Source organism: Leucoraja erinacea, chromosome 13, assembly GCF_028641065.1.
Source record: "Leucoraja erinacea ecotype New England chromosome 13, Leri_hhj_1, whole genome shotgun sequence".
Classification (NCBI taxonomy): domain Eukaryota; kingdom Metazoa; phylum Chordata; class Chondrichthyes; order Rajiformes; family Rajidae; genus Leucoraja; species Leucoraja erinaceus.
The window spans coordinates 3,376,783-3,388,824 of record NC_073389.1 but is presented as its reverse complement, the minus strand read 5'-3'; the positions used below and the strand labels follow the sequence as shown (position 1 = coordinate 3,388,824).

General features: G+C 43.7%; 1 protein-coding gene across 1 annotated transcript; it reads left to right on the top strand.

The window, feature by feature from the left end:
- The first annotated feature begins 260 nt into the window (after window positions 1-260).
- LOC129702539 (F-box only protein 40-like) lies at window positions 261-10,762 on the top strand. Its single transcript, XM_055644288.1, has 4 exons — window positions 261-930; window positions 1,327-1,354; window positions 2,733-4,595; window positions 8,879-10,762. Exons 2-4 carry the CDS (start codon window positions 1,352-1,354, stop codon window positions 9,110-9,112), a joined length of 2,100 nt encoding a protein of 699 aa, XP_055500263.1. The 5' UTR covers window positions 261-930; window positions 1,327-1,351; the 3' UTR covers window positions 9,113-10,762.
- Window positions 10,763-12,042: the final 1,280 nt, after the last annotated feature.

The window sequence follows — 12,042 nt, the reverse complement described above, 5'->3', positions numbered from 1 at the left end:
CCAAATGGCCTGTTTCCCTGCTGTATGACTATATTAATTTTAGCCTTAACGCTATGCTTTCACTTGCAGTAACCTTGTGAGCCACTCCTGAAACTTCAAAGTATTGGAGAAAGTTGGTGATCAAATGTATAACGCGATGGATGGAGCATGAGAGCTGTGCTCTCAGACCTAATAAACAAAATGAAATAAGTTTTTTAATATAACCAGCAGCTCGTCGAGTTGCTGTCTCACAGCACCAGAGACCCAGGTTCGATCCTTACCTCAGGTGCTGTCTTTGTGGAGTTTGTACATTCTCCCGGCGATCATGCGGTTTTCCCCAGATGCTCCGGTTTCCTCCCACATTCCAAAGACGTGCGGGGTTGTAGAGTCAATTGGCCTCTGCAAATTGCCCCTAGTGTGTGAAGTGGATGAGAAATGGGAAAACAAAGAATTAGTGTGATCAGGGTGATCAATGGTCAGCATTGACTCGGTTGGCTGAAGGGCCTGTTTCCATGCTGTATCTTTAAACTAAGAACTAAACTAAGCTCCTTACATACATGGAGAGTACAGTGATTATTTTGGAAAATATGAATTGCTTTTCCAACAGTTTTACATTTATTTACTTAATGCCTCTAATATTGTTATTTAAAATATAAAAGTACTTTATATGCATGAATCTAAGGGAAGATATTTATTCTTCATTAGGTTGGATATATGTCATAATTTAACAAGGTAGGCAACAGGGGGTTTTGAACTGTAATGAATTGTTGCTTTGGTAGTATTCCAAATATCAGAGCTCATTCCAGCAGCTCAAATTTAGTTTATTTTTACTGACATACACATTTATCTAAATATAAATGTGACCTCTCTGTGAGCCAGACATGTGTACTATTCAGAACTCAGCTGGGAGGACTAAACTCAACATCAAAATTGTTCTCGGTATCACTAAAGGTACGTTTGCATTCATCTCTGGCTCTGGCTGATTTTGTTTTTTTTAAGACATGTCACTTAAAGACATTGATTGTTCAGAATGTGTTGTCCAGTCTATGAACAGTGTAGAATCAAATGGGATCTGGGAAAAAATAACTTCAATAACTAAACACACAGCTCAACACAATTGCACTTCTCCTTGCAGCTGTCAAATAATTGGGCTTTGCTGACTTTGATTTGACTACTAAACTTGTTTTTCCTGCAGACTGGTGGTCAGGCAGTAACAGGTATTACAAGACAACTATTGTAGTGAAACAAGCTAAACGGCAAGCCTTGTGAAAGTAGGACTGAACTAATTGACAATAGGAATTGAATTATTATTGAATTATATCTAACATATTTTCTTTATACTTTCAGCTGAGAAGGAAGAGGCTTAATTAAAATGGTAAGAAACTTCAATATGAACTTGACTGTCAGTGTAAAAACAAATGATTAAAACCCTGAAAACAAAGGCTGAAAATGTCTCTGCCATTTTACAGTCATTGCGTCTTTAATTCTGCCCCCATCTCTTTTCTCTTCTCTACTCGATCAGTTTGGGAAAGGTCCCAACTCAAAACGTTGCCTGTTCATTCCCTCCACAGATACTGCCTGACACACTGAGTTCCTCCAGCACTGTGTGTTGTGCTAATTTCCTTGCAATGTGTGATGTACATTTTAATACATGACACATGGTTGTATTCAGCCTTTCATAACTTTAGTCTAACAGTGCAAATGTATATAGTATGTTAACATCCACATAGCAATATACCAATAGCATAACATCCACATAACAAAGATGTTTTTTTGGCCTTCCATCACAGCGATGTGATGGATGTTTATGTAAATTATGTTGTGTCTTGGGTCTATTTGTTTGTAATGTATGGCTGCAGAAACGGCATTTCGTTTGGACCTCAAGGGGTCCAAATGACAAATAAATTGAATCTTGAATCTTGAATCTTGAATACATCAGATCAGGTAAACCAATTAAATTAATGAAAACAGACACACAAAGTGCAGGAATGTCTCCTCTCTCTCTTCAAGGCATGCATACTTTGAAGACGTTCTCAACCTTTCTTAAGTTATAGGAGCAGAATTAGGCCATTCGTCCCATCAAATCTACTCCACCATTCAATCATGGCTGATCTATCTTTCCCTCTCAACCCCATTCTCCTGCCTTGTCCCCATAACACCTGACTCCAGTACTAATCAAGTATCCGTCAATCTCCGCCTTAAAAACACCCAATGACAGCCTCCTCAGCGGTTTGCGGCAATGAATTCCACAGGTAGACAAAAATGCTGGAGAAACTCAGACTGAAGAAGGGTTTCGGCCCGAAACATTGCCTACTTCCTTCGCTCCATAGATGCTGCCGCACCCGCTGAGTTTCTCCAGCATTTTTGTCTACCTTCGATTTTCCAGCATCTGCAGTTCCTTCTTGAATGAATTCCACAGATTTACTACATTCTGACGAAAGAAATCTCCTTTCTAAAGGTACTTTCTTTTATTCTGAAGCTATGGCCTCTGGTCCTCGACTCTCCCACTAGTGGTAACATCCTCTCCACATGCACTCTATCCAGGCCTTTCAGTTCGGTAAGTTTCAATGCGTTCCCCCCTCATCCTTCTAAACACCAGCAAACACAGGCCCAGCACCGTCAAACGCTCATCATATCCTGCAGAGATGCTGCCTGACCCTCTGAGTTACTCCAGCATTGTGTATCTTTTCTTGTAAGCCAGTATATGCAGGTCCTTGTACCAAAAATTAATGAAATGTCTTTTGCTTTTGTAGATCAGAAATCAAACTTTAGCTCCTCGGCTGCACACTCACTGTGAAAGTTGTTACAGCCGCCACTGCAAGAAGTCGTTTGAACCTTCTGTTTCTTGTTTAGTTGTCAGTTGTCCCTCCAAGTGCGGTGCTCTTTTTCACCAGTGTAAGGAGAATGAACACACACTGCTGTGCCCTCTAGAACATGTTCCTTGCATAAATTCAGGCTTGGGCTGCCCCTTCTCCATGGCCCGCTTCAAACTTGGCAAACACCTCCGTACCTGTCCCGCCAGCGTTGTGTGCTGCTCCATGCAATGGAACCGCTGGCCAGCCAACCAAGAGGACATCATGTCAGTGAATAATGTCATGGAGGAATCCTTGAATCCGGAGAACCTGGATCTGGGCACCGCCATGAGGGACCAGAGAATAGTCTTCAATTCGGTCAGGATGGCTGAACTCTTCCCGGAGATGGCACAGGCTGTTGGTGAGAATGATTTGGATTGGAAAGAGCCTGGGCTGGAAGGAGCATCGCTTGTGGCTTCTGCTCGTTTGGATGGTGATCACCTTGTGGCAGAGTTGGAAACACATCAAAATGGAACCGACAAAGTCAGTACTGGCGGGGCAGAACCAACTCAGGAAGAAGAAACGGCAGATTCTGAGGAAGGGCTATATCTTTCCAAGTATTCTGCTTGGGAGGGGATTTTCAGTAAGGACAGAGGTGGCTGTATGGGTGAAGAGCCAACTCCAAAAGTAAATAAGCAGAAGATTGAGCAGGCAGATAATATGAAGAAAGTGACTGAAAGCAACTCCAGTTCACCGGGCGTGGCTTTGTCAGCAGCAGCAGGGACAACAGGTCAAGCTCCTTGGCAAGAAGGTGTTCTGGATAGACTCAAATCTCAAATGGATAGCAAAGACTTCAACATGTATCTGGCACATCATGGCAGCATGCTGATTCGATTTGGTCAGATCAGTGCCTGTACGCCCAAGGATAGAGACTTTGTCTATGGAAATCTAGAGGCCCAGGAGATCATAACAGTCAACACCTTTAAGCTCCCAACCAGCTACCGAATTAACCGCCAACATTTTATAGACCGTTCATCACGTAAGCTGGAGAACAAATCTGTGGACACTTCTGACCTGGTAACAGTGAGTCATCAGAATGACGAGGTAACAATTTCATTGCTTTGCAACTTGGAGAAAATGTTAAAAGGCCACACCATCTCAGAAACAAACAAGACGGATCGCCTCGTAAAAGATGTGGCCACCCAGACTTACTTCTTCCCCTCTGCTCCCTTTGGTCCCGATGTGGTTTTGGCCGATGTGGCTTCAGATAAAGCCTCTTGCCTATATTTGCAACTCCACACAGATTGCATCACCAAAAGATACAGCAAGTCGGCCTCTGTCTTTACTTTTATGTGCCACCACTTCTTCAGACGGGATGAGTTTTCGTCACATTTTAAGAACGTACATGCGGACATTCAGTCATCTCTGAACGGGTGGATGGTACAAAAGTGTCCGTTAGCTTATCTTGGCTGTTCCTACTCCCAGCTGAGGTTCGCTCCCTCCATGCAGAAGGCAAGGGTGATCTACAATCAACAACAAAGTGCGTTTGCAATCAAACCAGTTGTCACTGCGGTTTTATGTAACGGGGACATAAGTGTACGAAGGAGCGGGAAGAATTTAGTTGTCCTAAGTCATCTTCCATCTGAGATATTGAGGTACATTGCAAGCTTCTTGGACTGCTACAGCCTAACACAGTTGTCCCAAGTGTCGGTACTGATGAATGGGATCTCCTCTTCCTTATTGCAAGAGCGTGGCATGGTTCACCTTGTCTGGGAAAGGAAAAATTACTCGCATGGAAGCTTTTCTTGGAGAGCTCGGAAAAGGGCAAGTACATTTCATTATGTTGGCAGGAACTTTTAAAGAAAACTACAAAAAGACTTAGTGGCTCCCTTCTTGACTTTTACATTTGAGACTTATTCAATCCAAATAAATGTAGTTTAGAAGGATGAGGGGAGATCTTATAGAAGCATATACAATTATAAAAGGACTGGACAAGCTGGATGCAGGAAAAATGCTCCCAATGTTGGGCGAGTCCAGAACCAGGGGCCACAATCTTAGAATAAAGGGGAGACCATTTAAGACTGAGGCGAGGAAAAACTTTTTCACCCAGAGAGTTGTGAATTTATGGAATTCCCTGCCACAGAGGGCAGTGGAGGCCAAATCAATGGATGGATTTAAGAGAGAGTTAGATAGAGCTCTAGGGGCTAGTGGAGTCAAGGGATATGGTGAGAAGGCAGGCACGGGTTATTGATAGCGGACGATCAGCCATTATCACAATGAATGGTGGTGCTGGCTGGAAGGGCCGAATGGCCTCCTCCTGCACCTATTTTCTATCTATGTTTCTATGTAACTATAGCTTGGTGGTCTTGACCCTAACGTATCAAGAGACAAGTCAAGAATAATGAAAGACCAAGATAGAGTGGATGTGGAGAGGATGTTTCCACCAGTGGGAGAGTCTAGGACCAGAGTGCACAGCCTCAGAATAAAAGGACATTGCTTTAGAATGGAGATGAGGAGTTTCTTTAGCCAGGGTGGTGAATCTGTGGCAATGAATTCCATACATTTCTTATGGTATTATCAAGGTTCTAAAAACTTAAAAGCAAATCTGCAGAATATTTCTGCGCTATTTGGAAACACTTTGGCGAAACAACTAAACACTAGGAGAAAACAGAAACAAAGAACAGTGCTGAAAGACAAAAAGCTAAAAAATACTAAAATGATAATTTGGAAGATTTCTTAATCCTTTTAAACACTTCTGTACGTTCAAAGATTTTAAAGCATATAAATCAATGTTTTTTTAGATTAGTTGACCCGTTCAAACCAAGGGGGGGAAAAAGTGTTCTTGGTTCTTGCTTGATACAGCATCCTTTGGCAAATCAGTTTAGTTTATTGTCACGTGCACTGAGGTACAATGATAAGCTTTTATTGCGTGCTAACAGTCAGCAGAAAGACATTACATGATAACAATCGGGCCATTCACAGTGTACAGATACACGACAAGGGAATAACGTTTAGTGCAAGATAAAGCCAGTAAAGTCTGATCAAAGATAGTCCAAGGGTCACCAATGAGGTAGACAGTAGTTTAGGACCACTTTCTGGTTGCGATAGGATGGTTCCGTTGCCTGATAACAGCTGGGAAGAAACTGTCCCTGAATCTGGAGGTGTGCGTTTTCATACCTCTATGGGGGAGGGGAGAAGGTCAAGGTGCGACATTCTTGATTATGCTGCTAGCTTTCATACCTCACGAGGTATAAATGGAGTCAATGGGAGGGAGGTTATTTGGTGTGATGGTCTGGAATGCGTCCATAATTTCTTGGTTTCTTGGTCCTCCAAAATATTCCAAATGGAATTTAAACTGAAGGTGGTGAAGGGAGGGCTTAAGCCAGAAAGGGTTATTGGGAAGAAAGAGCTACTTTAAATTTAGTTGCATCTGGTTGGGTAACTATAGTTGGGTGATTATTCCATGCTTTAATTGTGCGGGGGAAGAACGAATTGCTGTATACATCTGTCTTTGTAGCTGGGATCACAAATTGGATCGAATGCCCTCATCTGCTCCTAATTGGTTTGGATTTGGTGTAGGTCTTGTAGTCTATGTCGAGCTGACCATTTAACATTTTATAAAAACAGGTCAAACGGTGAGCTTCACGTCTGTCTTGGAGAGGGTTCCACCCTAGGGAATTCAGAAGTTTGGTGACACTCGCTTATCTCTCATAGGTGTTAGTAACAAATCGAGCTGCCTGTCTTTGGACACGTTCGATGGAAGAGATGTTTTTATTTGTATATGGGTCCCATGCTGCAACTGCGTAGTCCAAATGAGGTCTAACGAGGGTGAAGTATAGCTTCGCCTTGACAGAAGTTGAACAATGATGAAAGTTGCGCCTCAGAAAGTTTAGGACACCTGTTGCTTTCATGATGAGTCTGACCATTCCAACGCAGATCATTTTGCAATTTGATGCCAAGATACTTGGTTTGGTTGGATTCTTCAAGGGTGGCACAAAGTATATTGTAAGATGTTTCGCCTGGATTCCTCTTTCTGGTGACACGCATAGTTTCACATTTGGAAGGGTTGAACTGCATGCCCCATTGTTGTGACCACTCAACCATAGTATCGAGATCCTTTTGGAGAGCATCTTCATCATCAGCTGACTTTTCTCTGCAATTTATTGTTCCCAACTCCATCTAGGGTAAGAGTGTTAGGCATTGTGAAACATTTCCCTTTGCCCCGCAAACCTCCGTGTGAATTTCAGCTCGGTTCCCTGTCAGCTTCAAGGCGGTGGACTGCTAATGGCAATTTTGGGATTGCTGTGTTGGCGTGTGCAAAAAACCCTAAGTTGCTGTCAATGATGCACGATTACACTGACAAACTTGGTTTGCTGATATTGGCAGAGGGTGACACAGTGGTGCAACGGGTAGAGCTGCTGCCTCACAGTGGCAGAGACCCCCGTTCGATCCTGGCCTCGGGTGCTGCCTGTGTGGAGCTTGCATGTTCTCCCTGTGACCTTATGGCTTTCCTCCAGCCGCTCCGGTTTCCTCCCACATCCCGAAGATGTGCGGGTTTGTGGGTTAAAGTGTCTCTGTAAATTGCCCCTTGTGGATAGGGAGATGATGAGAAAATGGAATAACATCGAACTAGTGTGAATGGGTGATCGATGGTCGGCATGGACTCGATGGGCTGTTTCCATGCTCTATCTCCAAACTAAACCTGATCAGCAGCTGAGGATATTTTGACACATAATTGGTTATTTGTTCATTTCTGTTATTTAATTTGATTAGAGTGAGGTATTTATTGAAAACTGCAGCGACAATGATGCTTTACGATGAAAATATTTGTCACTTGTTGTTCGAAAAAAAAAAAGCTCTTCAATAACCTAACAATTATTATCTGACAAGTTAAGGACCCCAGTTTGTTATTTTTCCATTACCAAAGCAAAGCATTGCTAGCATGTTGACCTTCATTCACTTCTCCTCTATCCCTAATCTCTGACACCTTAAAAATAACTTTACTTGATTGTAACGTTGCTATATCTGGGAACTGCAATTCATGGTATTCAGATAAGTTGATCTTGTGCATTCCCCTGGTCTGTGTAACTCATACCCAGTGCTAGCAAACACATTTTGTAATCCAAACAATAATTTCATTGTGTTGGGCCGCTGCTTTTGAAGACACTGTTGAAAGAATCTTCTGACATTGCACATTGGAAAACCAAGGGAATGAGTCTGAAGAAGGGTCTCGACCCGTAACGTCACCCATTCCTTTTCTCCAGAGTTGCTGCCTATCCCGCTGAGTTACTCCAGCATTTTTGTGTCTATCTTCAGTGTAAACCAGCATCTGCATTTCCTTCCTACACAAGGGAATGATATGCTTGACCCCAAGGGGAATAGACTCTTTTCAGGGATCACTGGTTTACAATAAGAATAATGGTGATGTATCAATGTGCAGGATCAAGTCAAGTCAAGTCAAGTTTATTTGTCACATACACATACGAGATGTACAGTGAAATGAAAGTGGCAATGCTCGCGGACTTTTGTGCAAAAGCCAAACAACAAAACAACCAAACAAATTATAAACACAATCATTACACACCTATTCTTTTACATAATAAATAATGGAAGGAAAAATAATGGAAGGAAAAACGTTCTGTAGAGTTAGTCCCTGGTGGGATAGGCGTTTACAGTCCGAATTGCCTCTGCATCATTATAGCATAAATCAGAAAGCTCCACAAGACAAAGGCATTTGCCTTATTCACATTGATCTTGGTTCCCCATAGGGGTTCAATAAACACAACAGCACTCGGCCACCCTCTGAAGGTTTGTGGGCTGAATGAAGCCATACAGTTTACAGCCCCTGCAAGATCTGGGTCACTTTTATTCTTGAGCAAAAAACAAAGTGCTGGTAGTCAGGCAGCATCTGTGGAGGGACTTCAGACTGAAGAAGTGTCTCAACCCGAAACATCGCCTGTCCATTCACTCAACAGATGCTGCCTGGCCCACTTTTTTTTTTTTTTAACTTATATAAATTGCTTTTTGCAAACTGAACCTTGAGGCTGAACCCAAGGAGTGCAAATCAATTTGAATTAATAAACACTATGACTTTCTTTTTATTACAGAGGTGGCAATTTAGCTCTGTCTTTTCCACAATTGAAAACTGGAATTTTAGTGACAACCCCAGCATGGCCGAACATCTGAAGACCTGTTCCTACTACGTGACGGAGCGTAGATCAAATCGTGTGCCTCTCATCAGCTTGTGCAAAACTCAGAAATTGGAACAAGAGAAAAAGAACCTTACTCATATGTTTAATAGGAAAAAGGCAGCAAATAGATTTTCTAATCTGACTCTGTGAAGCTTTAGTGTCTAGATCTTGATTTTGTTACTGTGAATTCAGTACCCTTAAGTGGTAACTATATTGCACAGTTTATATATAGGATATATTAAAATGCAGCCATTTTAAATGTATTATTAAATGTAGAGTTGCTGCCTTACAGCGAATGCTGCACCAGAGACCCGGGTGCTGTTTGTATGGACTTTGTACGTTCTCCCAGAGACCTGCATGGGTTTTCTCCAAGGTCTTCGGTTCAAGCTCTCACATTTCAAAGACGTAGAGGTTTGTAGGCTAATTGGTTTAGCAAATGTAAAAATTGTCCCTAGTGGGTGTAGGATTGTGTTAATGTGCGGGGATCGCTGGTCGGCGCGGACCCGGTGGGTTAAAGGGCCTGTTTCCGCTCTGTATCTCTAAACTAATACTGTATTCTGTCTGACATGGAAACTTCAGAGAGGATAGTATTGCAGGACATTTTATGCAAGCTACTTAACCACAGTTTATCTTTATGTAATGTGACACAGTGCAGAAAAATTTACAGAGACCAATGAACCTTCAAACTTGCACGTCTTTGGAGTGTGGGATGAAACCGGAGCACCTGGAGGAAACTCATTCAGTCACAGGAAGAACATGCAAACTGCACACAGACAACACCTGTGGTCAGGATCAAACCCGGTTCTCTGGAGCTGTGAGACGACATATTGTTGTAGGTGTGGTACATGGACCTGCCCAAACGTATTGCAGGCTAGTTACTTCTGTTCTTACCAGAAGTTCTTACCAGTACGTTCATGGCAGTTTCAAGCATGGAACATTCTGGGCAGAGCCTGGATTTGAACGGCAGACAAAGAAGAATTGGTAACACAAATGTTGGAGGAACTCAGTGGGTCAGGCAGCATCTGTGGAGGGAATGGACAGCCGACTTTTTGGATCTGAAGAAAGGTCCCTGCTCAAATTGTCATCAATCCATTCCCTCCAAAGATGTTGCCTGGCCCGCTGAGTTCCTTCAGCACTTTGTGGTTTACTCAAGATTCCAGCACCTGCAGTTCCTTGCTGTCTCCAGAAGAATAACTCAATCTGATTTGCTTCTGAACATTTACTTGTATTAAGCTGGAGAATGATATGGGCAAAATAAAATGGCAGAAGTTATATTTTAATAAAGATTTGCTGTATTTAAATAGAATAATTGTGCTTATTAAGAGAGATGCAATTTCACCCTCAGATGTTCTGATTCTAGTTGGATGCAAGGTGTTCAAAGTGAATCTTTGCTTCAAATACCAATGCTACACTCACCCTTCTTATTGACACAATAAACACATTTTCATTCATAGAGCAAATATCTCCCACTTTAATAACCAGAATTTTAGAAAATACTGAGGCTGCACCGATCCTTGTTACATATTTCAACAACGGACTATTATATTTCAGATCGTCAGATCATGTTTTCTTAAACAAATTAACAAAACAAGCAACAAATATTTAAAATAGGGACATTTTCTGTTGGCTAGATAGGCCACAACTACGATGGTATAGAACACAAAGTGCTGGAGTAACTCAGTGAGTCAGGCAGCATCTGTGGCAGGGCTCGAAATTCACGGTTGCCCGGGTGCCAATGACCACTCAAACTGCCGCCGGGCAACCTAAACGGCGAGTCATTTTGCCCGGCTTGGCAACTTGGTTTATAGGGTGATTTCACGAAAGGTCACTGGAGCTTAGATCCGCACCCACGTGACCGAAAATCTCAAGTGGAGGACATGCTAGACATCCGGTACATGTTAGTGGATGGGAAAACACGCACTTTCCCACCCATTAAAAACATAGAAAACGGCCAGGTTTGATCTGCAATTTATTGTGCCAGTCGGGGTGACCGTGAGGCACAGCTACCTAAATTTACAGTAAAAAAAAAGGATAGAAACTAAGGTAAATTAAAGAGGGAGCTGAAGGTGCCAATCCAGCGGAAGTGAACAGCGGACATTTGCCGTGGAGATTTAAAGGTCCAAAATATCGGGAATTATTGCGTTTGCTCACTGAATTTCATCAAAAGTAAGGCATTATTGACTTACTTTTGATGAAATTCAGCGAGCAGACGCGATAATCACCCTATACCGAAGATAGACACACAAAAACTGGAGTAACTCCGTGGGTCCGGCAGCATCTCTGGAGAAAAGGAATGTGACGTTTTGTGTCGGCGACGGTTGTGGGAAAGATGCTAAGTGTGGCGTGACGGAGGGTCAGAGCTAAAGACGGGCAGCAGCGGCGACAGCTCCATCTCCTCCTCCTCCCACCGCACCCCGCCCCGGCGTGTTAGCGGCAGCTGCTGCCACTCTGCCAACGGCTCTTACAAAACAGACCCTTGGAGGAGGGAGGTGTCGGTCAGAGGCGGAAGTAGAGTAGGGGTAATTGGAGGAGGGAGACGAACCAAAACACTCTCGGCAGCCCTGCACCGCAGCCAAGATCGATCCCGGTCTCCAGCGCTGCAATTGCTGGACCATCCCCGTCCCCACTCGAGAGCCTCCACACGCCCGGGGATGGCCAGAGGCGTCAGGAGTCAGACGGGCGCGGCACCCCCAGGCCCACAGCCAGCCCAAAACCCAGCTCAGCTGTGCCTGTCCCGCCAGGTTAACCAGCAGCCATGTGTGGATTGAGACGGGGCTGTGGGCGAGACAGGCAGAGCTGAGCTGCATTTAGCGCTGGATTGAGCTGAAATGACCGTTCACAGAAGCCTCCGAAGCCTCGCGCGTGTGTGTGTGTGCGCATGCACGCGCGCGGCCAAGATATTCTGTCCGCGGTTCCCTCCATATTTTGGTTGCGATTTTTGTGCCTGACATGTGTTGTACGAGGAGCGCTGGCCTTCCTTCCCACCTCCTCTGCCCCTTCCTCTCTCTCTCTTGTACGCCCCCCCCCTCCACTCCCCTTATCCTGAGATCCTGAGACCCCTCCTCTCCATCCCGCACTGA